We start from the raw sequence: 25,882 nt of genomic DNA, 5'->3' as shown, positions 1-25,882 counted from the left end.
CTCCACCACGTCCCTGGGCAGCCCGTCCCGGTGCCGGACAACCCTGTGGGGCAGGAATTGTTCCCGACATCCAGCCTGAACCTCCCCTGGCACAACCTGGGGCCGCTTCCTCATCCTTCCACTTGTAACCTGGGAGCAGAGACCGACCCCCACCTGCCTCCACCCCCCTTTCAGGGAGCTGTAGGGAGCGAGAAGGTCCCCCCTGAGCACCCTTCTCCCCAGGCTGACCCCGCCCCAGCCGCCCCCCATCAGGCTGGTGCTCCAGCCCCTGCCCCAGCGCCGCTGCCCGGCTCTGGCCGCGCTCCAGCACCTCCGTGTCTTGGTGCGGAGCCCAAACCTGAACCCAGGATTCGAGGGGCGGCCACACCAGTGCCAGGTACTGGGGGACGGTCACTGCCCCGGTCCTGCTGGCCACGCTATGACAGATATATTTCCAAAACCTGCTGAACGATACTTTTCCAGGTGAATCCCTGAGCTGAGACAGGTTGCTGTGGGTTATTTGTTGTAAGAATGGTCACTTCCCCCCCCCCCCCCCCCCCCCCCCGCTGCCCCAAAACCCTTTCCTTTGTTTTTTCTACTTACTCCTGAAAAATGTGGAAATAGTTAAAATATTTTACCTCCACTTGATTGCTATTGTGCATTGCACCCATCGGCTCTGTTTCCTACTTTTCTGTGGGAGGAGCAAGTTTGTTTACCTCCACCGCTTGCTTTTGTAATTCATATTATTAGCACCTCAAACAATGCTGTCTTTTAAACTGTCTGCGCAGCAGTTGGTACTCTTGTCCATGATGCTGACTTCTAAATGCCATTGCAATACAAACAAATAATGTTATACTGAAACAACAATCATATATATAGCAACGTACAGAGAAAGTACTCTGGAGCTTGGTATGCTTTCGTGCCCGCAGTGAGGTTTTGCTTTGGGTTGAAGCCTCTAGGCTGCACTGCAGTCTGTGGAAAAAAAAATGAATAGCACCATTCTTCTGTAGCCAGAAAAAATATCCAGTAGGACACCTACAAGTGCCACAAACACATGAAAGTTAGTGATGTTAAGGCTGCGTGCTTGTCAGCTTTGGTCAGCAGGTATACCTGCCATGATGACATCAATGGGCGCAGAGAGAGCGGGATCAGAAAGTTTCCGTGCCACGCAGCCTTCAGCTGTCATTCCGCTCTGCTGTACCAGGTGGGAAGAGAAATTACTGGTGCAGGAAAAATGACTAGCGGCAGCGACTGGATCCCAGTGGCTTCTACTAATATTTTCGGAAGGGGAACAGCTACAGGCTGCCATTCTGTCTTTCCTGCAGAAATGAAGGAATATAAAAGGAAATTACCTTTGCACGGATTCTGAATGCTTCGAAGAAACAGACTTCATACTACAGCTGGTGCTTGGGAGGGCAGCTGTGGGCGAGTGACAGAAGCCTGCCTTGGCTTAGGGCTGGACTCAGACTTCAAGGTCTTTTCCAACATAAATGGTTCTGTTTGGGGTCCCTGCACCCACACTAGGGCTTGAGCAGCGGCAGGCTCGTAGGACTAGCTTGCTCTTTTGCAAATCATCCTCAGTAGCTTGCCCTTCTGTCCTGTCATTTAAGCACAGTTCCACCAGCTGCCCACAGTATGAATGTACTATACTGATGCGTACGTACAATTTCAATGTTTAGTTAGATAAAGGCCAGTATTTTCCTACTCCTATTCATCTTAGTGGGCAAACAACCTGGTGGTAACGTCTGTGGAGTTTAGGTGTCTACCCTCTTGATCATCTGGGTCATGAATCTGCTAAGTAGATTGGAAACTTCCTTTGAACAGGGTTTGAGGAGCCTGAGAAGTAGGGTGACAAGGGGAGAAATTTAAGAAAGCATTTCTGAATTCCTGATCAAATGAAAACTGTAGCAAGGATTAACACCTATGGTATTCCAGGCTGTAAACGTCAGATGGAATAAACACAGACTAAAAACTTCCTATTTTCAGGGTACTTCCTGTTTCAGATATACTTGTGGAGAGATCCAATTAAATATCAAAATAAAATCAGTTGGAATCTTTCACTTAAATGAGAATTAACTGTTGTCAGCATCTGAAGAGTTTGTTGTTTATTTACCCATCTGGTCATTCAGAGTTCTGGAAGAACGGAGCTTCCTGAATGCTGAGCATTTTCTTTTTCAATTTCAGATTCCAGTTGTGGGTACTTCACATTTGAAAACCTGTTCTTTCATGTGAGAGCATCATGTGAGGAACTTCGGTCCTGCTTGACAGAGCTGTTTACTTGCTGAACATGCTGGCTGGTGCCTGATAGAATTACACACTAAGGTATGTATTTAATTCACCCTAAAAGTTCCAGGTGCTTAGTTTATACAGTAACTGATGCTGGGAGGGATTTCTGGACATCTGTAGTCCAGCTCCTCCTGTGCACAACAGTTGCACTAGACCAGGTTACTTCAGCCCATGCCCGGTCTGGTTGTGAATATTTCCAAAAGTAGAGATTCCACAAGCTCTATAAGGAACCTCTTCGAGCATGTGACCACCCCATGATGAAAACATCCTGCCTTCCACCTAGCTGCTGTTTCTTGTTGCTGTGACTTGCATTCATTGCCTCTTGTTCTACCACTGTGCACATCTTTTTTTTTTTTTTTTTTCTTTTCCCTGTGGCTGATGGTTAGTATGGTTTTTAACCTACAGTATTTAATGTAGTCCAGGATTAGGGAACTTGACTGTGTCCTGCAGGGATTTTTTTTGTTTGATTGCAACTTGAGGGCTTGGTTGGCCTACAAGAAGGGTGGTCATGGGTAAGACATGGATGGAGTGTGAAAAGGTGCTGGTTGAGTTCAAAGTCTGGAACAGATATTTTGTGAAACTTTGGGCATGTCAGTCCTTCAAAGCTTCAGTTCTTTGTCTGTCAAATTGGGAGACAGTCACATTCCCTCTGCATCTTTGTTTAGCTGCTAAGTTCTCTGTTAACCGCATATGTGACACCATGTGTACAGGTAGGGGAACAGTATTGCTGATTGTATATGCTGCTTTAGAACTGACAATACTTTAATGGTGTACAAACACAGTCAGGAATCCAGAAAGGGGTTTACTGTACACTGGCTGTAACGTTATCAGCCAAATGGTGGTGGTCATGTATTGTTGATGATTAGACACTTAGCACATGAAGAGTTGAAGGTAACTGGCGTGTATACGTGTATACGTTTCCATCAGTAATTCATAGGATGTTAGAGCCTCAACGTCAGAAGTTGTACCTCTGCACAGGATGACAGCCTATTAATGAAGTTGCTCCAGCCATTACACACCAACTGCTAATTTATTCAGAGTTTACTAGCAGTGGGGAGAGAGGGAGAAAGGAAAACCCAAGGTCTGAGTTCAGTAGCCCTTGAAACAAAGATGCATGCTAGCTTTATTTGCAGCATTTGATTTCTGAGTTGTGTATCTGTTTCAGCCTTGGTGAACGAGACCAGATTAAAAGGAAGCAAGTGAATGCAGCCCAGATAAATTGACTCGAAGTAGGCCTTATCACCGAATCATTCCACTGGAGCTGAATGTTAACAAAAGTAAGGCAGTCATGTGTTCAAGATGATATGGTGAAACATGTTCTCATTTCCCTAAAAACCCACCCTGAGTTCGTAGCTTTTAATCCTGTGATTTGAATTGTTACTGTTGGCTGGTTCACGTATCTCTGTAGTGAAGGCTGTTACCCTTACAGCAGTGCTCACCGTGAGTTAAAATGTATTAATGAGAAAAAGATACGATGAAATACTGACCTGTTTCGCTAGCTGCTATATGAGCAGAGAAGCAAGACATGGTCATTTCTTGTGTGTCTTTATTAACCGGTGTATTCTTCAAAAGTTTAACTAGTTAGGAAACATGGGCACGAAGGATGTGATTTTTTAGATCAGCTTAGCTATGCTAGTACACCTCTTACAGATGCTCTGTCATCAAAGAGGCCGTGTGTCATCTCTACAGGTTTGTGACAACCCTTCACAGCAGAAAAACCCAGAAGGTTCAGGAGTCTTTGTGGGTCAGAAACCGCAGAAGCAGATTTTGAGTGGATTTGGCTCATGCTGCCAGTCAGGTATGAAAGAGATGATTACTTTGGAGAACTGAAATGCATGTGTGCACACACCCTCTCTGTCTGACCCTGTCCTCCTGCGCCTGCTGCTGGGCCCACCCCCCAATGCTCGGTTTTCCAGGCAATTCTCCTAAAACAAATTAGGTAGGCAGGGTCTGGTTTGTCTTTTGTTCTTAACTGACACTCATTTTCGGATTCATTTCAAAACTCAGTATGGGCACCTTAGAAATCACAAAAGTGTGCCCCCCTAATTATTGTTTTGCCTGTAAATTGCATTGAAGGAAGTCATGTTTTGAAAGCCTTGCCAATTAACTTTACACAGGTGTCTGCAGTCCTCTTTTCGGCAGCGTTGTGCAGAGTACATGTTAAGTAAAATTTGATGTGCAAGCTAGTTCATGAAATACATACACCCATCTACATATGTAAAGACTCCGGTTTAGCTGTGTATATACATTACTAGTACACGTCAAATGTGGACACATCTGCTTCATTCAGAATGTGCCAGATTAGCTTGGAGAATTTATACACATTTTTAGCCCATAGAATTTGCAAGCTCATTTTGAATGCAACAACTTGAAGATCTTTACTTGAAAGCGGAACAGGCTAATTGGAGGTGTCAATAACTTCCTTTGGCAATGATGCTGAGTAGTTGGAGAGAGTGACTGATGGGGCAGTGGCGTAGCTGAGGCCAAAGAGGGCAAAGCAGGTGGCATTGCAGGGGAGGAACAAGACCCCAGGTGTCTGTGCAAGAACAGGCTGCGTGCAGTGGTGTTCCATACTGGGGGCACAAACAGAATCTTCCCTCCATCCTCACTAGTGGGAAATACAAACATTTTCTGTGTCAAAGACTTTGCTTGTTTAGAAGCAGTGATGCACCCATGATAAGATCCTCTATTCCAGGATCTCCTTGGACTCACAAGAGGGAGCGGGGTTGCCTTTTAACAAGGAGTGGGCAGTTGCGACAGCGCCTGCGTGATAATGGGTACCTCCTCACCCTGCATCCCAGAGCTGGGAGGAAATCTGCTTAAAGGTGCAGTTCCCAGTAACATTCGACTTGTAGCTCTAACAGTCTCTTAATGAAGTGTATAGTCAGTCCTGTGTTGACTAATTGTCCAGCTGGAATGGTCTCTTACTTCTCGTTATTTTAATTAAATATCTTTCTGCCTCAGTAGCACTTGGGGATTACAGGAAGCCTTCTACCTACTCCACAAAAAACATTGTCAGTATTTTCTTTTCCACTTCACTCAGTGCACCACCCCCCCAGCTAATGTGGAGGGTGGTCGAACCGTTGAGATTGCAAATGTTGATAGCACTGGACATCTTAAGTATCTTTTGGCTATATATGATGGAGATATATATATATGTGTGTGTATATATATGATATGGCTATATCCTGCTGCCAGCAAATTCCGATACATCATCTTGCAAACTCTTTGTTAGAGGTTTGAACTAAGGAGTTAGCATTTGGGTAGAAGAGCGAGGCTTGCATTTGAGGAGGAGTTACGCTCCAGTTACTCTTAGGATATGCAATATCTGTATTTGGGCTGCCTGTTCATTTTTAGATTGGGTTTGCTAAGGCTGTTACGGGCTTTAAAAGCAATTAGAGCTGAGATTAGACATTTGCCACTAAGCAGATAAATGTATAAATAAAAATAGTTATTAGATGTCTGAGAAAAAAACGAAATTAAAAAAAACCCTTAATTAAATGAAAGGGAAATGCATCTTGGTGCAGATGCTATGCTTGTGAAGAATAATGGCTGGAAAAAAAGCTGGAGAGCATCTAAACCCAGTATTTTGGCTAGGGTAGAGTCCAGCTTGTCCTGGAGTGTTATCTGTCGTCTTGGATGAGATGCAGAGGCTGAAACTGGGATCACCACGGCTGACACAATCTAATTCTATGCTTTGAGCCATATCAACCTTCACAGGTATACTGAAAAGCAAAAATTCTTCAGTTAGAGGCTGTGTCGGGGTTGTCTCCTTGGTTGCACATTGGTGGAGCTGTTGAACGTCTCAGCAGGTTACATTAACACCTGATAAAAAAGGAGATGGTGGGAGCAAAGGCTTGTGCGTGACTGTTGTGACTGATGCAGGGTTGAGGTTGGTTGGGGAAGACTCTGATGCAGGGCTCCTGCTGAACAAAGACTGTCCTGAAGAGCTTTGACTCTTAAATCTGTTTGATAGTGGGGGTCGTTAGCAGCAGCAACCTGCGCAGGCACTGGGTGGCTCTTCCGTCTTTTGTGGATTTCAGATGAAGGCTACTCGTCTTTATGACATGGATTATGAAAAAGAAATTATGGGTCTGTTGTGGAAATATTTGGGGGAGGATTCTTGGTTTATATTCTCTCTGGGTGACGGTAGTTGTGCTTTTTGTGCCTGAAACCTCTCAGACTATCCCATAAGCCTAAATGATTTTGTAAGGCCTTGAAAATGAAACTTGACTACAACCTGATGGCTGAGTACATCAAGGGGAAATAGAAAGTGCTATTTGCTGCCTGAGTCATGAGCTGTGTAACGTGGATCTGGCAATACCTTGGACAGGCCCAAACACCTCTTAAGTTTGCTTATTTTCCTCATGTCTTTCTCACTAAGGAGTACTTTGAATAAATAGACTGTGCAGGAGCAGTGCAGACCTTAGAGGTCTCCGTAGGCAGAAAATCAGAAATTGGCCAAAGAGCATTAGCTTATTTCCTTCCAGCAGTTCTACCACTGAGGCTACTAGGAGAAGTTACTCAGGGCTGTAAGTTGCCAGTAACTGAACTGCTGGTACTACAGGAAAGCACGGAGGACGTTCTTCTTTGCCTTGTAGGCAGGTTGTGAGGGCTGCTGGTGGTGGTACGTTTTGCAAAGTCAGTGTATGATGTAAATACCAAAAATCTCACAGGACAGTTTGGGTTGGAGAGGACTTTAAAGCCCACCCAGTTCCACCCCCCGCCAGGGGCAGGGACACCCCCCCCCAGCCCAGGGTGCCCCCAGCCCCGTCCAGCCGGGCCCTGGGCACTGCCAGGGATGGGGCACCCACAGCTGCTCTGGGCAGCCCGGCCCAGCCCCTCGCCGCCCTCACAGCACAGAATTTCTCCTAAAATCTCATCCAAGCCTGCCCTGTTCCAGTTAAAAGCCGTTCCCCCCCGTCCTGTCCCCCCACGCCCTTGCACACAGCCCCCCTCCAGCTTTCTTGCAGCCCCTTCAGGTGCTGGGGGGCTGCTCTAAGGTCCCCCCGGAGCCTCCTCTTCTCCAGGCTGCACCACCCCAGCTCTCCCAGCCTGCCTGCACCGCAGAGGTGTCCAGCCCTCTGAGCATCCTCGTGGTCCCACAGCTCCGTGTCCTCCTGACGCTGGGACCCCAGAGCTGGACGCAGTGCTGCAGGGGGGTGGTGGTGGTGTGTCTCACCAGAGTGGAGTTATATTAGTTATTGTTGTTAATTTTTAAGTATTCGTGTATGAAAGCAAATTGGTAGGCTGAAAGGCTCAAGGCTAAATTTCCAAGCATACTTGACAGTGTATATACGTATATACACACACATATACATATATTTATATATATATATATATATAAAAAAAATAGTCACAACTTACTATTGATCTAATACTTAATTAGACATGTACAGAGCCATGGTCCTGGAAGAGAAACGGTAGATCCCGTGGCACACGAACGTACTAGTATGGATAATTTATCTAGGTAACTCTTGATCAGGTGGCAGGAAACTTTGCCAGTTGGATGAGGATCAACTGAGCACTCAGAACATTTCAGGTTTCCCTGAGCTGTGCGCAGAGATCTTGTACCTCTCGCCACTCCAAAGAAATGGAACAAAACCACAAACAGGCACTTTCATGCTCCTCTCCTCTGTGAGGTTTTTTACCTTTTAGAGTCACTTATTTAGACTGATTAAAACTTTCCCATTTCTTCCTCTTTGGCAAATGTTCAAATGGTTTTGTTTTATATTTTATCAGAAAATGTAAAGGGGAAAAAAAAAAGTGTAAAGGGAAAAAAAAAAAAGGGAGGGTGGCCTTTATGCTGTTGAGGGAAAGCTCGCTTGGTTTCAGCTCAGGTACTAAAGTTTTCTGGTTGAGCATTGGTGAAATTTTCCTTTAGTGTTGTGGGATTTTTATGAAAACAAAGTTATTTAAAACTTTTTGTAGGAACGTGGGGATTTGGTGTTTCAGTAAGTATATGGCGGTAGGACAGCTTATAGCAGTGCTGCTTCAGCTCTCGTAGGATCAAAGGATCCAGGAAAAGGCATCCCCTGAAAATCAGAACGCTTTCTGTTGCCATCACTCTCCTCAGTTCACACTCACACTTGGCAGAGTTTCAAATGGACTCTTCCTGGAGAATTATCAATACAGGTGTAATAACTGCACACTTTAGCTTTTACCTTTATTAGGAAATTATATCATGAATAAATATGAATGCTAGCTAAAGTGATACTGACTGGAATGCAGATGTGGTTAATAGAGATACGGAAAAAAGGACTTTCAGCATCATTATGATAATTAAGTTCTGAATCTTGTTTGAGGGAGGTGTGTGTTGCAAAATCAGCGTACCATGTAAATTGGCCAATTCAGAATAAAAGTAGTGATTAGTTAATGGTATTTTTCTTAGGGAAATCAGTCTCTGATCTATAGATAGCAACAGATTCTCTTAACAGGACACACAAAACCAGGCTTGTTATTTAGAAGCTTTGGGAAGTGGCAGTCTGGGTGCGGATATGGCGGATGAAAAGTTGGCTTCTGCAATTGTTTTGCAGATTATTTTTTTTTAAATGGAATTGAAATACTTTGCCCATTCTGTGCCGCAACCTTTTTGCTCTGAAGAAAATCCTGCAGACCCAGGCACTGGGGCCAGGCAGGGGTGACTTTATTTGGAATGGATTGCAGGGGCAAGCAACGGTCTTTTTGTCTGAGCCAGGAATAAGGAACTAATATGAAAGAACTGAGAATCTGACCTTGAGTTTCATGCAATTTTCTTTTTTCTTATCGAGTGGAATTAAGAGTAGTAGTACACAGAAACCTCAAGAGGGATGGGCTGTAAAATGCTGAGCAAGGTGTGCTTTAGTCATAATGGGAAATATTTTAAAAATAATGTAAAAAATAAGTAACACATAACGGTTAGCTCATGACAGACTTTAGAAAAAGTAGTTCTACCGTTTTGGCATCTAAGCTGAAGATCTGGGCGGGGGGGTGTTTTCCCAGTACCTGATGTCGGTGTAGCACGGGGGCAGAGGGCAGGGATGGGAGAGCGTTGGGAACCCGGGTTCCAAATGTGCGGGAGCAGCGCAGTGCTGCCCTCTGAGAGAGCGGAGTTTGCTTTGAAACCAGAACTGGTACATGCGTGTGTCTGTGTGCGGCTCCACCGAGGCTCGTACCCTGCTGCTGCTGGTTAATAGGGCTAACCAGACCCGCTGCCTCCGCTTCCCTTCGGCAGCTTTCCGTTGGAGCGGGTGAGAATTAATTCAAGCCCTAGGAAGCTAGCCAGACAAATAGCAGGAGGTGAAACGCTGGGGGGGGGGGGTGTCATACCCCCGGTCATCGCAGCACCAGGGCTGTGCCTGAAGGCTGCTGAAACCCAGAGCAGTCACCGCTTTTGGAGGGGGGAGAGCAGCGGGGAGGAGAGGAGTTTGGAAGAAAAAAGGCGGCACTAATTCTGCAGCTTCGGTTCTGCATTTCATCAAACTCAGTATTTTTCTGACTGAAAGGCACTTAGATTAAAAAAAAAAAAAAAAAAAAAAAGGAAAACCCAAGCTGTTTTCAGTATGTTGACGTTTGGATTTGATGCAATTAAATGCCTTTTGTGTGGATGATGGCTTTGAAGGGTTCCTGCCTCCCTCAAGCCTTTAACACGACTTTCACTTTTAATCTGCAAACATTCCTTTTCCTGTTCTCACCCTGTGAAGACAGGAAAAGAAAAAACAGTTGAGAATTTGCCTGAGAAAAATATACGGGTCAGGTGGATTAGAAAAAGATCAGGTTGCCCGATAACCAGGGAAGAGGTGGGTTTTTTAGTGTTTTACGTTGCCTGCCAGAAAATCCACAATATAAACATTTAATAATCTGGGGAAGGCAAAAGGGTCCGGGAAAGGATGATGGTGGGCAAGGCAATACTGTGTCTTTAATTTTCTCTTCTGAAGGAAGAAAGTCTGCATAGCAATGACAGGATCACTTGTTCATGCCTTTAATGTGTGATCTGTTTTCTCCAGTGGAGGGCACTCAGTGTATCACAAACTAGAACATTAGCACCAACAAGCTCCGAAGCATCATCACTCTCTGGAAAGCCTTCTGAATTAGACAAGAGCTGCCTCTCAGCACAGCTACAAAACACTTTAAACCTGACCAGCTAAATGGAGAAACCTATCCTGCGTAGCTTTTAAACTGGGGGTCTTGCACAGCGCAGGAGGCCTGCCTGCTTCAGGAGCTGGGGAGCTGGAGGATGGATTGCTGTGCCTGGGAATGGCAAAAGGCAGCAGAATGAGAGATGCTAGGTACCGGGAAAGATTTTTTTATTTCTCCCAGAGAAGTTGGGTTACCTTCATTGTCTGCTCTAGCTTTTACTTGCAGATTGCCACTTAATGCTGATGGTTCTCTGATGACTTACACAATGGCTCTCAGAGCTTAGAGTCCCTCCCTACCCCCCCCCCCCCACTCCCCCCCATCCTCCGTCCTGTCTTCCCCACCCCCAACCCCTTTCCCTATCCTTTCCCTTCCTCATCCCCAAAATTCTTGCTTGTCCTCTCTAGGGAACTTTGTGTGGGTTACTGGCATGCACACTGGATGGCGGTGATGTGAGTGGCAACCGTGCTGTGACATGAAGATTCTGATGGTTTAAAGAAAAGAGACCAGTTTTAAAAAGAGAGAGAGAGGCAAAGGGAAAGCAAAAAAGGGAAGAGAGAAGAAAACAGCTGGAGAAAGGAGAAGGAGGACGTTTGTTGATGACAAAAGGATGGGTAAGTGAACTTACTTTTCTTGTTTGTCTGTTAGCACAGCTGCAGCTGTATGGTATATTTTTCAGTTGGATTATTAGCTGTTCAGGAGGGGGAAACAGCCTAAACAGCAGCAGTGCATTCCTTTGCCAGGTGACTCACTGTACTTGCTATTGTATTTTTAGAGCATGTATTTCCCCCCCCCCCCCCCAGCCCCCCCCAGCACATACACACCTTTCCTCCTGCAGTGGTTTTGTATGTAATTAATCTGTAAATGCATGCACCGAGTTAAGGACTGTAGAGAGTACGTTTGCTGGCTGTACAACCCACCCACACACCTGCACACGTATAGATAAGTACATGTATGCGTGAGGCACGCTCACACAAAATTTCTTCTGGGTTGATAATTCATATTTGTTGAGCCTGTAGCGGTATTGTTCAGGCTGTCAGAAAGGACTGTTAACACTTTGCAGTATGTGGGAAGCAAAGGGGAGGGGGGGGGATTTTCTTGTATAGGTGGTTTTGAAAAGGCTTCTTTGGTCTTCAAAAAGATACCACTGATGTTGCTGCTAGATTTCCAGCAGTCATTTGCCAGTCTTATTTTTTTCAAGTGTGACAGGTTTATTTCCCTCCTTCCTTCCCCCCAGCTCCCAAGTCTGTAACAGCCAGAACATATTTCTAGCCGGCTGCTGCTGGCACATAGGCAGTAGCACAAGATGAGGATTTAAATTAAAAATCTAACCATTAAAGTGCAAGGCAGAGGCACCTAGTCAGGAGCATTTTAGATTAGGAATTATTTTGCAGATTGACCCTTGGTTTAAAATTGGGTTAAATAACTGCAGCACAGGGTTGGTTTTGTGTGTGTTCTAAATCTTAAAGTAATTACATATTAAGGAGATACCATCCCTTAAAATATTTCCTGTTGGAAGAATGCATTTTAATTCGTAGCAAGATTGCAACTCTGGACAGAGGCACCAGTCCTAGAATTATTACAGGCTAAGGAAAGTGTGCGTATGTATGTTGGGTTTTCTGACAAGCCCTCCGCCCCCTTTCATAATTATTCAAAGAATGTGGAAAATGTGCCTGTCCTCACGTAACAGCATTGCTACTATATGATAAATTTGACATCTCAAATGCAACACCTTAGAATCAGTAGACCTGTGGAAGAGAGAGGGGGAGTTGAAATAGAAATGTACCCCTTTAAACTTTCTGCATTTTGCTGCTGCCAAGGCAGTGTTTATGTGTTGAAGTATTTGTGTGCATATTTTCATAGGGTATACAACATATATACAAAATAATAAATGCTTAGGTATTCACAGCTACATGTAGATAACTTTAAATGAATATGTGTTAAGACCGTGATTCATTTGAAAAAAATATGTCTTCCACCATTATCTTGGCATTGGGGTCCCATACTAGCATCATACGGTATACTTCTCCATATGGTTGAAGTTTGTTTCTGTGCATGTTTTTCTGTATTTCAGGTACATAAAAACAATGAGTGAGCCTATCTAAACCTACTCTTAAAAGCAAATCAGTTGGTGCAAAAAGTAAAGCCTTTACTCAGTGCCTAATTTTACAATAAATGCAAGTTTTAAAGATGGATCAAACTTCATCATAAGCAGATTTCTCACTTTTTGCAGTAATATTTGGAGGAATTGGACTTGCAATTGCTTTTATTAAGGAACACGTTTAGCAGCACATAAATACCAGAGGCTTGGGCTCATTTCCTTCCCAGCACTATGGAGCATTCAGCACAGTGACTTGACAAATATGTTTATTGTTAAAACCTCAGCATCTAGCGATAAGGATATACCAGCTACACTGAGAGATGATGTACAGGAGAAAAGCGAATAGGGAACAGGCTCTTGGTCCTCCTGAGGGATCATAAATCACACAAAAGTAATTGAATAACAAGAGTAGTACTGGTGATGGTGTGGCTAGGAGAGATGGCAAGCCAGGAACTCAAAGGACAGGAATTTACACAACAGAAAGCGTGAGACAGGAGGCAAACAGGTTGTCTCCAAAATCCACTGCTTCGCTAAGGCTTTATTAGAAACCCCATTGACGGTAGTAATCTGTTGGCAATTTGTTTTAATAGCTTTACAATGCACATTTGTTTTCTTTTTAATATTGTAGGTTTCCATTTAATTAAGCAGCTGAGAGGCATGAGTGTGTTGTTAGTGCTACTTCCTACGGTGCTGTTTGTTATGCTTGCGGGGGCTCAGCGAGCTTGCCCCAAGAACTGCAGATGCGATGGCAAGATTGTGTACTGCGAATCCCATGCATTCAGAGACATCCCTCAGAATATTTCTGGAGGGTCTCAAGGCTTATCGTTACGGTACAACAGCATTCAGAAGCTTAAATCAAATCAGTTTGCGGGCCTGAATCAGCTCATATGGCTTTATCTTGACCATAATTACATCAGCTCCGTGGATGAGGATGCGTTTCAGGGGATCCGCAGGCTGAAGGAATTAATTCTGAGCTCCAACAAAATTACCCATCTGCACAACAAAACGTTTCACCCAGTCCCCAACCTCCGCAATCTGGACCTCTCTTACAACAAGTTGCAGGTGCTGCAGTCTGAGCAGTTCAAGGGCCTTCGTAAACTCTTGATCTTGCATTTGCGGTCTAACTCGCTGAAAACCGTGCCGATCCGAGTTTTCCAAGACTGCCGAAACCTTGACTTCCTGGATTTGGGCTACAACCGCCTGCGGAGCTTATCCCGTAACGCTTTCGCTGGCCTTTTGAAGTTGACAGAGCTCCACTTGGAGCACAACCAGTTTTCTAAGATCAATTTTGCCCACTTTCCACGCCTCTTCAACCTCCGCTCGATTTATTTGCAGTGGAATAGGATCCGGTCTATTAGCCAAGGTTTAACGTGGACTTGGAGTTCCTTGCACAACTTGGATTTATCAGGAAATGACATTACAGGGGTAGAGCCTGGAACCTTCCAGTGCCTCCCCAACCTGCAAAAGCTGAACCTGGATTCCAACAAACTCACCAACATCTCTCAGGAGACCATCAATACGTGGATCTCGCTCATCTCCATCACTCTGTCCGGAAATATGTGGGAATGTACTCGAAGCATTTGCCCTCTGTTTACTTGGCTTAAGAATTTCAAGGGAAATAAAGAAAGCACTATGATATGTGCAGGCCCTAAACACATCCAGGGTGAGAAAGTGAGCGATGCTGTGGAAACATATAATATCTGTGCTGAAATCCAGGTGGTGGTTACTGAAAGATCATACCAGGCACCCAAAACCCCCCAGAGACCCGTCTTCATTCCTAAGCCCACCGTTTCCAAACTTGAAAGCAATCAGCCAACTTCTGTTATGCCAAGCCCTTCCGCAGACCTCCCAACGCCTGGAGTGGAACCCGAGTACGAGCACGTTTCCTTTCACAAAATTATCGCTGGGAGCGTGGCCCTCTTTCTTTCCGTGGCCATGATTTTGTTGGTTATCTACGTGTCGTGGAAGCGCTACCCAGCCAGCATGAAACAGCTCCAGCAGCACACGCTCATGAAGAGGCGCAGGAAAAAGGCCCGAGAGTCTGAAAGGCAAATGAACTCCCCTTTACAGGAGTATTACGTGGACTACAAGCCAACAAACTCTGAGACCATGGATGTATCGGTTAATGGATCTGGGCCCTGCACGTATACCATCTCTGGCTCCAGGGAATGTGAGGTATGAACCATGATCCTCCTAAAACCATTTCAGCTGCTGGGAAGGAGAGGTAAATGTTTGAAGCTCTTGAGGTGTCTCTAAACACTAGAAAAATTAATGAGATTTTTCTTTAAATTTTTTTTTTTTTTTTTTTTTTTTTGCTTTTGGGTTTGCTTCGGTATGAAAGGTTATCTCATTAAATAACAACGGTCAGGGAAGTGGCGGTGATTACTTTGAATAATTCAGACATAAAAAAAATGGGTTTGGTTGAAGTAAACAACTGTGATAAAGGCATCTAGAGTGTCATTGTCCTCTAGGTGCTGCACCCGTGTTATTAGCAGTGGCTACAAGAGAATCCGGTTTTTAATGCATGGGTAGGAACAGAGGAGCTAAAGAGACTTTTCTGTTTTAAGAATAAATACGGAAGCTGCTTTACCCCCAACCCGACATCAAATCTTGAGGGGCTTATGGCCTGTGTAAAAACAACACCACAGTTTTTTTGCATTTTCTGTCTGATTCAGGAGTACACCGGGGGGGACGGGAGTGCAGCACGAGCTGTTGGTCAGGCGCTTGTTCTCCGGGAGCCCCCGGCCCGTACGAGCCGCCTCGCTCGCTCTTCTCCCCTTGAGCCTTGTCAAGGCCCCGGGCCAACAGTACGTTGGCAGCTATCTGGGTTGGGAGAGAGGGACTCTTGGGTTTCTTCAATTTCATTTCAGTGATCAGCGAAGGCTTAGCTTGAGAGACAACTCTACCGGAGTTCGTAGTTCCGCACGCTTAAGCCGCGTTACGATTTTGACTCAGCAACATGGGAAATAGGAATAGGAAAAGCTATGACAGTGCTTCTTTTGTCTGTTGTTCAGCTTTGGCAAGAAAATACCGTATTTTTTCATTGCTGTATTGTCAATGACTCAATGTGTATGTAAGGAACGTTTTTCCTTGTGAATGCCCTGGCTTATTTATAGCTGGTAAGGAGGATTTGCGCAATTACATTTCAGTACTCGTTACTTAATCCTGCACGATGTGGTATTAGGGGACCGTGGTTGATTTTGCTTCCTCGGTTGTGGACATCCTACCTAAAAGTGCTTAATGTGCCCGTTGAAACGTATTTGTATCCGTGTATGCAGGCTGGGTTTGCCCACGGTAGATTTTGAGCAATGCCTTTGGCAGCCAGGTGGTACGAAAGGCGTGTAAGGATGAGCAGCGTTGTGCCGGCTGCAGTTCGGGGATCCTGATTTTTTGAAAGTGGATGTTTTCACTTTCTGACAATGGGGCATCTTGAAGATCTTTCATATCTGGCACCTGAAAAATCCCTAGCTGATTTCAGACCACAGAGCTAAGAAAAAGCAAAAAAAAAAAAAAAAAAAAAAAAAGAAAAAAAAAAGTAGTGTATGTTTTGGGGTTGCTGTTTCTGGAGCAGGGTTGTCTTAAAAAAAGAAAACAACCTGTCATAGCCTTGTCATTTCTACCCATATCACGTGGATGAAGGTTAGGTTTGGGGTTTTTTTTCCTGTTAGCAGGATAAGTTTAAAGTAAGTGATGCTAACAAAGGTATTTTGAATTTTCACTGGCTGTCACAAGGAGCATTAATTTGACCTGAAAGGCTGTCTCCTCTTCATGCTCAAGTGTAACACCGCTGAAGTTTCATTAGCTTGAATAAAACGCTGTTTAATTTACACCAAGATGATATGGGAGACAGCTGAATCTGCATGCCATAACTGAAAGTCCGTGTAATGAAACCATAATCTGTAATGGAATTTGGATCGGGATCGTAGTGCACAGGAGATGGGGAGTATGTGCTGCTGTTTGGGAGACTGGGTTTCAGATCATTTGGGTTATGGCAGATAAATAAAAAGTTGAAGAGTCCTGTAAGGTCTAGTAACAGAAGGTCAACGTGGCAGTGTCTTCACATGGGTGCGGACTGTCACACACAGCATTAAACACAAGGGGACCCCAGCTCGCCTGGTTTCCAGGTGCTGTTGCAGTCCCAGAGCAATTTTATTCCACTGCTCTGTCCAGGTTAAGCTGATGCGCCACTTCGCCAGACTCAAGCTGTTTATCATGTTGTCTGTGGGATTTCTCAGTTGTGGTGTAAATCAGTGAGACTGTACTGACCACGACAGTGTCGTCCTGGGCTGCAGCTGGTAGGAGGTAGGATGCTCTGTGTTTGTTTGCATGGGGACTTGGCGTGCAGCGGCTATTAGCACAGAAGACTTCAGGAGACAGAAAACAGCAGATCATTGAAGGCACATGTAGCAACCATAAGCCCCCGCTGAAATACTATCTTCAGCTTGGATTTAACGTTCTTCGTCTCCATAGCTACAAGGTTCCACTTGTAAAAGGATAGATATGCACTGTACCGTACTTAAAAATGGTAAGAAAAAAACACCTCGTAATGTCTCGGCAGGGGAAAGGTTTTATGTTTGGGGGGGTGGTGGAGAAAATGGAACATCTCATTATTTGCTAATTCACCCAGATGTACACACTTCTGGGAAAACTATGATTTGTACAAGTGAGACAGAGTTCAGGCCCATCCTGCTGTTACTCTGACTTGCTCATTCCCGCTGGCGCTGAGGCTCCTCCCCAAGAGGACCACTTAGAGGGGAGAAGAGCCTCTGATTATCAAAACGAAGGCAGGCAGGCTTTCACAATGCATCAAGTTTACCAGTTTCACTTCTTTTAGTACAATTATTCAAGCAATTGTCTGCGTTCACGTGTCCACCTATGTGCACGCCTGTAAGCAGCTAAAGGGTCCGAAAATCGTGTGTCGTTCAGGAAGGAAAGAATGGTTTCATTCCGTTTTGACCTGGGAAGGATGCCTGAGCATCCTCTGTCGCAGGTAGCTGGGTGATAACGGATGGTTTCTGAGTGTGGCCCAAGGTCGTGTGCGCATGCCTATTGCGTGCACAGTGATCGTTTTGGTTTTAGAAGTATCCAGCTCATCTCATCCATAAACCACTTGTTTTCCATGGCAGAACTGGCCTTGAAATAACATGCTTAGGTATTTGTGCAGGTGCTTGTTTTTTTGCCCCCAGCTGCTACACACGTGAGCAGGGGTGGTGTTTGTTACTGTTTTAAATTCAGGGAGATTTCTAGCCTGTAACACCGCAACACAGGCGTACGAGAGCTGCCCTGCACTGGGTCCTCGCGCTGCAAGCAGGGGAGTTGCAGGTACGGTTTGTACGGCTGCTTTTTCGAGCCCATGCTTTATGAATTATTTCTTGTACTACAGAGAGAGAGCCAAAGTCAGGCTTGCTGTAAATGGGAGCAACTCTCTTGGCATCAGTGGGATTATAATCACTGACACCTGGCCTATGGTATTCTATTTAGTCTATTGGCATGAGTTTCTAAAATAACTGGATGCTTATGATTTTGGCTCTCACTATCCAGTTAGCAGACTGCTGCTATCTCATTTTGGTATTTGCTTTGTGCATGTGCATCTTACTCCCTCTCTCTTTCATATTTATTTGTACATTTGCTGAAGATCTGGGAGCCATAAAAAGTAATTTCATAAACCAAGCTATAATAGTATGCCTTTCATACGTATCACACACAAAATATCTGTATATAGCACACTGTGAAGGTATATATGGAGACAGAACATTGCTACAAAAATGTTTCCTTCTTTCTACTGGAAGGTTATTCATCTCCCATTTCTCAGGCTGGCAGTTACAAAACAAACAACAACCAACCAAACAAGTGAACATCTTTTCTGTGTTAACTGAGCACAGCAGATGTGAAGCCCTTTGAGAGACGATCGACACAGACCCTGTGAGGTTCCTTTTTACACTTTCGCTTCTCAATTTCTAACCGTGCCCCAGCGTTTACCAACAAGCCCACCTGTTCACGTGCAACTACATCTCTGCTGTTGATGCTCCCGTGGTTTCCATTGGAGTGAAAACCAGGGCAGTTGTCACTTGTATTCGTACATGCTAAATCAGTCACACAAAATTGCGTTCACTTTGAGTTCTGCTTCCTCCCCTCTTGCCAGTGGGAAGAAATAGATTGATAAAGGAGCGCAACATATGCAGGCTTGGTGAGCTACTGTTGGCCACCTCCTTTTGAGCCCAATTTAAAGGGGAGTGTTGTCATGCTGCTGTTCATTTATTCAATAAATACCATTGCTGTGTTTGAACAAGATGCAAAAAGGAAAAAAAAGAATACTCTCCATCTTGATAGTGTTTAATTTAGAGGTTCCAGTTCTGCGAGGGTTTTTGTGGCTCTGTAACCCAACTTCAGAAGGGCTGCCAGGGGCTAAGCATGAGCTTATGTGGTGCTGCCAGCTCTTGAGAGAAATCGTTCAATGACTGGCAGAAATTTTCTTTTTCTGGTGGGAGCAGTGATCGTATTTCCTTTGGTCATCAGCATTACATTTTTACAAGGAATACTGGGCAAGGACTTCATGGCAGAGGTGAAAGCTCATCAGAGCTTGGAGGAATGCAGGAGGAAGGTGATTCCCCAGATGTGGTGCATTACAAAGAGAAGAATATGGGAGGTGGTGGGTGAGGAGTATGGGAAGCAGCAATTGGTAATTAGGTAGCCTACTGTCCTCATTTTAGGGCCAGAGTGGTGTGGTTCTTTCCAATGACTGTTTTGTCACATGGTGGGATGGACGTTGTTAATTCAGCTTTCTTTTCATCCTTCTGTGCTATGGCTCTTTCTCACCCTGCCTCTCTCCACCTCTCTGTGATTATAGATCGACCCTAAATTCTTGCTTGAGTTGTAAACTGAAGGGTGAATCAATCTAATGAAACTCTGTCATAAGCTCTGTGTTTGTACTGGGAGAGTAAGCAAAGGCTAAGCTGATGGCGCTTTTCCTCAGTGCAGTATATCTGGAAGAAATATGTCAGAAGTGTCTCAGAAGTGAAATCTTTTAGGCACGGGGCCAGTGAGAGGTTTGAGGAGAAGGTAAATTTCAGAAACGTCTTCAGGATTAGGACCAAAGGTAGAAATTTGTGTTTGTTAACATTCAGAGCCTTAGTTAGCATTGCGTACTTGTTATTGCAAGTAGAATGTCAATAGACAGAAAGTTGTGCCGTACAAGTGCTAGTGATGTAGCAGTAAATGCACAGGGGCAAATTTTCCTGGGCTCAGCACTTGTAAAGTGTGAGATTTCCCAAAGATATCACCAAAATGACTGGCCGTATTTCCGGAAGAACTCAGCCAGCTGTGCATCAGCAGCAAATGAGACACTGGTTGTAAATTTGAAAAGGAAGCTGCAGAAGGATGCTGAACACTTCTGAACATCTTACTCAGTCCTTATTCGGGTGCCTGGGTGAGATGTTAGCTTGTCTGAAATTTGACCTTGCGATACAGGTGCTGCTGAGACCTTGACAGTGATCTGCTCTGAGACAATGCAGATAATCAGTGGCAAAGGAAGAAGCTGAGCCCATGTCTCCCAGATTTCTTTCCTCTTAGGCTTGGGAACTTCCCTAACCACATCTCGGGCATTACATTTGCTCCACTAGGTCTCATCCAGAGGCTGACAGTTAATTAACAGAACTCTGAAATTGCCCTGAGGATTCATAGTCTTAAACACGATGTCCAGCCGGGCGGGTAACTGATTGACTATCATCCTCCCTGCCTTCTCATCACCTCTTTTTCTACTTCCCCTAATTTTGCCTCTTTCTAGAAACTCCATGGTTTGACTTATGCACAGTGAGGACTACTCAAGGGGAGAGGACGCTGCATTATAAAACCTTTGCACAAGAGACAATACTTGTGTTCCTATTATACTTGTTGCTCAGGCTCTCTGAAGGATTCCTGCATCGCTGGAATTGTGACAGATGCGGTTTGCCCTCTCCATCTCTTTTCCTTTCTCTCACCCCTTCTTCTGCTTTTGCTCAAACTCTGTGATGTCCAGAGGAGGCCACGAGGATGCTCAGAGGGCTGGACACCTCTGCGGTGCAGGCAGGCTGGGAGAGCTGGGGTGGTGCAGCCTGGAGAAGAGGCGGCTCCGGGGGGACCTTAGAGCAGCCCCCCAGCACCTGAAGGGGCTGCAAGAAAGCTGGAGGGGGGCTGTGTGCAAGGGCGTGGGGGGACAGGACGGGGGGGAACGGCTTTTGACTGGAACAGGGCAGGCTTGGATGAGATTTTAGGAGAAATTCTGTGCTGTGAGGGCGGCGAGGGGCTGGGCCGGGCTGCCCAGAGCAGCTGTGGGTGCCCCATCCCTGGAAGTGCCCAGGGCCTGGCTGGACGGGGCTGGGGGCACCCTGGGCTGCTGGGGGAGGGGTCCCTGCCCCTGGCGGGGGGTGCCACTGGGTGGGCTTTAAGGTCCCTCCTAGCCCAGACCATTTTATGATGTCTGCTGCCAGTATTTTAGGGAGGAGAAAAAGATCTATTTTAGTGCATTATGGTAGTTCATTCCAGGAGGGAGAAGGGTAGATCTGTGGATTCATCTGTTTGTTTTTTTTTCTTTAACACCCCCCCCCCCAAAAAAAAAAAAAAAAAAAAAAAAAAGCGCCCTCAAAAAGCACACTAAGGGGCAAGCAGTCTTATTAGTAAGTATCCCGCTACTGGAAAAGTTCCTCAAACTCTCCTCCAGAATAATAGAGTTGACCTGACTGTTGATGTGAAGGCTGTCACCCCAACAACCCAGACGCTGTTACAGCGCACAGCTGGCTGGGTCCTGGCACTGTCCAGCGCTGTGCACGTGCTGCTTTACTCTGCTTCTGGAGAGCGATGCTCCCAGACACACGCTCCTGTGGCAGGCAGTCTGCCCCGGGAGAAGAGCCCGCAGGTTTCCCAGCTGGTGGGACTGCAGGCTGGATCCCGGCTGGGCAGGTGGGTTACTTCCATTGGGATGGGCTGGTCCTCCCGTCACCTCCAGGACATCGCTGCGTCGCCGGCACGAGCTGCTGGGCATACAGAAGAGGTGTGCAGCCCTCTCCAGTGCTCTCCATGTTAGAAACGTGCCTGTGCGATTTGTGTTTATAGTGCCACTAATATCCTGGTATTTGGTCGTTTCGATTTAGGTATTTTAGGGCTGACCGCAGATGGGCTGCAGCAGTAAACATTTTTGACACTAATCAGCTTTGATCACATCTGCCTGTTTTGCAGCCAAATAAGCTTAGATTGCTTGTAGATCTTTCCATCTCCACAAGATGACTGGATCAATTCCGAGGTATTTCCGCGGAGCTGCCATCTCTGTACCCAGCTGCAAAATCCCAGCTTTGTTAGCAGCCAGAGTATGAGGCGAAGGGATGGCGTGACGTTATGGGCATATTGGCTGCTTGGCCCGGTGCATTTGTTTTCTCTTTGCCTTTTTAAGTCGCAAGGAAATCGAAAGCTCTTCCTCTTAGACCTATTAGTCATCAGTTGCCATGGGCACTCGAATGGGAATTGTTCTACCTGCAAGAAAGGGCAGAAAATGCTGATCATCTATAGTCTCTCACCATCTGGGGTATATTTTAGCTGCAGCAAAATCTCTACCTCTGTTTCTTAGTTCAAGTATAGATGTATTTTTGGGGGTTCTTTAGATATATTTAAAGATACTTGGCTAGAATGGGAGAAGTTCATGGATGCTAGCAAGCCAGAGAGTCTTTCCTGAAAGCTCTGTGGTCCAAGGCTGTGTCTCTGGCCCTGGGCAACTTCCTACAGAAAATGCCGGGACTTTGCGAGGATGCTTGAACTTCCCTTCTTTGTTTTCTCTCCTGTATGTGACAAAAAGGCAAGGACTTTTTTGCATAGTACTTCTTACCTGTAGTTCCCAAAATTCGTCAGATAAGTAACATTATCCTAATTCTTTCTTCCTGCATCACGTAGATCACAATCTTATGCAACGGCTCTTTGCTATGAAGGTTCTTTTTTTTCCCCCCCTGTTCTCTCACCATCACCATGTTATTCACTTTCCTCTGAAATAGACAACAATAAAAAGAAAAATAATATTTCTGATCTTAGCCTACAGGGAAGAGTAGCCTGATCGGTTTGTTTATGATCAAAGGTGGATTGCTGATGTTTTGTGCTTGTAGAAGTGTGTGTTTTGGTTATGTGAAGTCCTAAATGGGGAAGACCGACCTCAGTCTTGACTTTGGTACCAAATTTTGTAAGTTCTTTTGTCATATAAAAGTACTTGGTATTTTCTGTCTGAACACTTCAACTGCACTGCAAAAGCTTTACCTCAGGAGAAGCAGCAGATGGTTTTTAAGTCACTTTGTATGAAATGTGTTGTGGGATCGTGGCACGGCCTTCGTCGCAACAGGCACGGCTTAGTAATTACATCGTATACGAAGATGTTGTGATACATTCAGCACTGGGGGTGCGCGCGCTGCTCCCAGCTGCATACGGGCGTAAATATACATTGTAGGAAAAGCAGTCTCAATCTCCAGTTTTTGACAAGCAATGAAAGAACCAGTTTTAAAGCAGAAGGTTCATCATAATTTTTTTTTTCTTTGTAAACTCTGGCCAAGATTTTTTTGTGTGTATGGAAGAAGTAGGCTTTTCCTGGATGTTACTTGCATTTTAATCCAGTTCAGAAGCAGGCGATAGAAAGCGAAGAAAGGTAAGCTGGATGTAACGGGAGTGTTATTACTGTGACTGTGTTTGGGTAGCAGCTGATAACTCCCAAATTTAATCACCATATGAAAGTATTGAAGGAATCGTTGGGTGCCTGGGAGAAAAGGACACAGCAGATAATGTAAACATAGAAAAGGGAAATGGAGACGTGAAGAGCAATTTACTGGCAGGTGATGAGCTGACCAGTGACTACTGCAATCCAGGTTTTAAGAAACCTTTGACAATCTTCCTCTGTTTATTGGATGACTCCAACTCAGTCTTGTGGAGTGAAAAGGCCAAGCCATGTTCTGTGACTGCAGTGTGCACAGGTTAAAACTCATTCCTGGGCATCAGGCCAAGGACAGACCTGCTTGGCACTGAGCGAGCTGCAAGTTCTCCATGGGAAGGTCAGTCTCACTCTTAGTGTCTTGCACTCTCGTACACCCAAACTCAATTTTTTTCCCAGACTTCCCGATGCATGGAGTGTCTTTGATGAATGGACTTGACTTGTGTGTTTTCGTTCATTTTCAAACTCAGTTCTCATTAAAAATCAGCTTCTCCTTCTGTGTGATGGCCTCTGAAACCCCAGATGATTCTTCACTGCTCTCATCTTTCACTAACACATCCATTTGGATTATCTTTGTGCCGTGATGGATGCTTTAAAAGGAACCAACAAGGCCATCAAATTCTTGCCCTGGTTCAACTAGCATTTGTTAATGTTCTAAATCATCTTGGGCCTGAAATGTGCTACTTCTTAAATTTAGAACAATGTGATTGCCTGAAGCCTCTCCATGTGTTAATTAAATCATCATAATTGTGGTTTCTTGAGACTGGCAGGTTATAAATAGTTTCTCTTTCCCCCCTCCTGCAGTAATTTGGGATGAATGACAGGCAAAACAGCTATTGTTTAAACTGTACATCTGACACAGTCCTTCCCATTCAGACTATCCCTCTGCTATTATTTGATTGTCCTGAAATAATCAACAGTGTCATTCTTAAAGGCTAGTTAATTACCATGCACTTCTCACATTATGTGAAGATGAGAGAAATTATTTTTCTGGGTCATCATTATCCGTTTAATTTAACAGAATGTATATTAAGGAGTACTGAAGGTCAGGGCAGATGTTCCGTGTCTGTGTGTATACACACATGCAAACAAGTGTATTGGAACACACAGAACAAATCCTAATACATTTTAGTAATAACTTTATTTCCGTGTCTTATGGAAAAGAGTGTGGAAATAGAAGCTTCAGTCGTCTTAACATCGTTTTCCTCTCTTGCTCCCACGTGGTGGGCCTTCCCCTGGGAAGGGGTGTAATTGCTGTGCTGTACCTGCGGAAGGACTTAATAAACCTACACATTGCTTGGAAAAAAAACTCTGATTACAGTTCTTTTCATTCTTCGTACCAAGAAGGAAAAAAAACCCCTACAAGTAACGAAGCTGACCAAGAATTTGTACAAAGCGCTCTCCTCGACTTCTGATCTCCCCTAGCTTCAGAGCAGCTCCGTCCCACGTGCGTGAGAACCAGGTAGAAATGATGTCAGTGGGAACATCCTCGGGCTTGCAGTACATATAATCCCATAAGGCAGTTATGCATTGCTCCCCTTTAATGTAGGTCTGCATACTGTTTACTGCTCTAATTTCTGGGAGAACCTAACGCTAGATCTTAATCTGCTTCTCTGGATCCTCCGTGCTCTTCCAGTTGTACAAAGACACCGTACCACTTAACTGGAGCTCTTGAGTGTAGAGATGTGTCCGCTGACTGGCTTAATCCAGAGTTAGATGAGATTCGAGAACGTATAGGAGAGAGCTCCTACATGGGAAACTCAACCTTTCTTTCCAAGGCTGGAGGATGTCCTTCCTCCTTGTGAACCTGGAAAGCAAGGTGATCCACCAGTCCACTACGGCAGGAGGCCACAAGGTTTAGGAATCATTCTAAACTCTGCTGTTCATTTATGGCGTGAGCTGGGAGAGATCGTTTCATTACTAACTGTCATACTTCAAAAGAAAAAAAGGAAAGCAAGGTCACATTGACTTTCATTAGAATTTGGGCATTGAAACCAATCCTTAAATCTTTGAAAATGTCTCCTGTCTCGTAGTCTTTGCCCTCCCATCTACTTACACCGAGGGTCAGCTGGGGAGGATTGCCTTTCGCTCTTTTCCTACATGGTGGCTAACAGAATAGGGTTGGGGCTTTAGCTACTGCTTTAGCATGAAAGAAAAAAGTATTGTCGGGAGCCTTAAGGGACTCCTACTGAGAGTGTTTTGTTCCTAGCATAAAAGGCAGGCTGAAGTGGTCTGCTTTGTCTTGGTGGGGCATTAGCACATGCCTATTTAGTTCTTTTAAAATGTCTATACTATATTCATATGCAACAGAGACTGACTTACAGCTACTCAGGTGCTCCCTTGTCCCAGTAGTTTTCTGCAGCGCAGTGAAATGGCATGATTTTAATGTAAATTTCTGAGCCATTTCTTCCCCCAGCATTATCTTCTTTTTTTTTTTTTTTTAACCCAGAGTCTTTAAATCGTATGTTAGGCTTCTGTCTTAAAAAGCCACATCAATGTCACATGCAAAGTGAAATGGGGAAATGAAGGCAGTTTGTGCATTTCTGCAGTTGGAACAAAAATTGTACGAATCAAAGGAGGAAGCAACCCACTGGCAATTTTGAATTGTTAGAAATTTTTATTTGAAAACACAATCTATGGGTATTTGCTGCCTTTTCTTTGTTGAATATATTAAGAGTCCCAGTGTGCAT

At 44.8% G+C, this 25,882-nt stretch overlaps 1 protein-coding gene across 13 annotated transcripts in view; it reads left to right on the top strand.

Annotated features, from left to right (window-relative positions):
• The first annotated feature begins 234 nt into the window (after window positions 1-234).
• Window positions 235-25,882, top strand: part of LRRTM4 (leucine rich repeat transmembrane neuronal 4) — a 334,273-nt gene continuing 308,625 nt past the window's right edge. For 6 of the 13 annotated variants that reach the window (XM_080370386.1, XM_080370388.1, XM_080370380.1 and 3 more), the window contains exon 1: window positions 11,002-14,656. In XM_080370386.1, the coding sequence (XP_080226512.1) occupies window positions 13,079-14,656 (1,578 nt within the window). In that variant the 5' untranslated portion in view covers window positions 11,002-13,078. The other 7 variants (XM_080370383.1, XM_080370381.1, XM_080370392.1 and 4 more) reach the window with 6 other exon arrangements.

This window comes from Falco punctatus, assembly GCF_963210335.1.
Source record: "Falco punctatus genome assembly, chromosome: 20".
NCBI classification, from domain to species: Eukaryota; Metazoa; Chordata; class Aves; order Falconiformes; family Falconidae; genus Falco; species Falco punctatus.
This window is presented reverse-complemented; position numbering and strand designations above follow the sequence as displayed.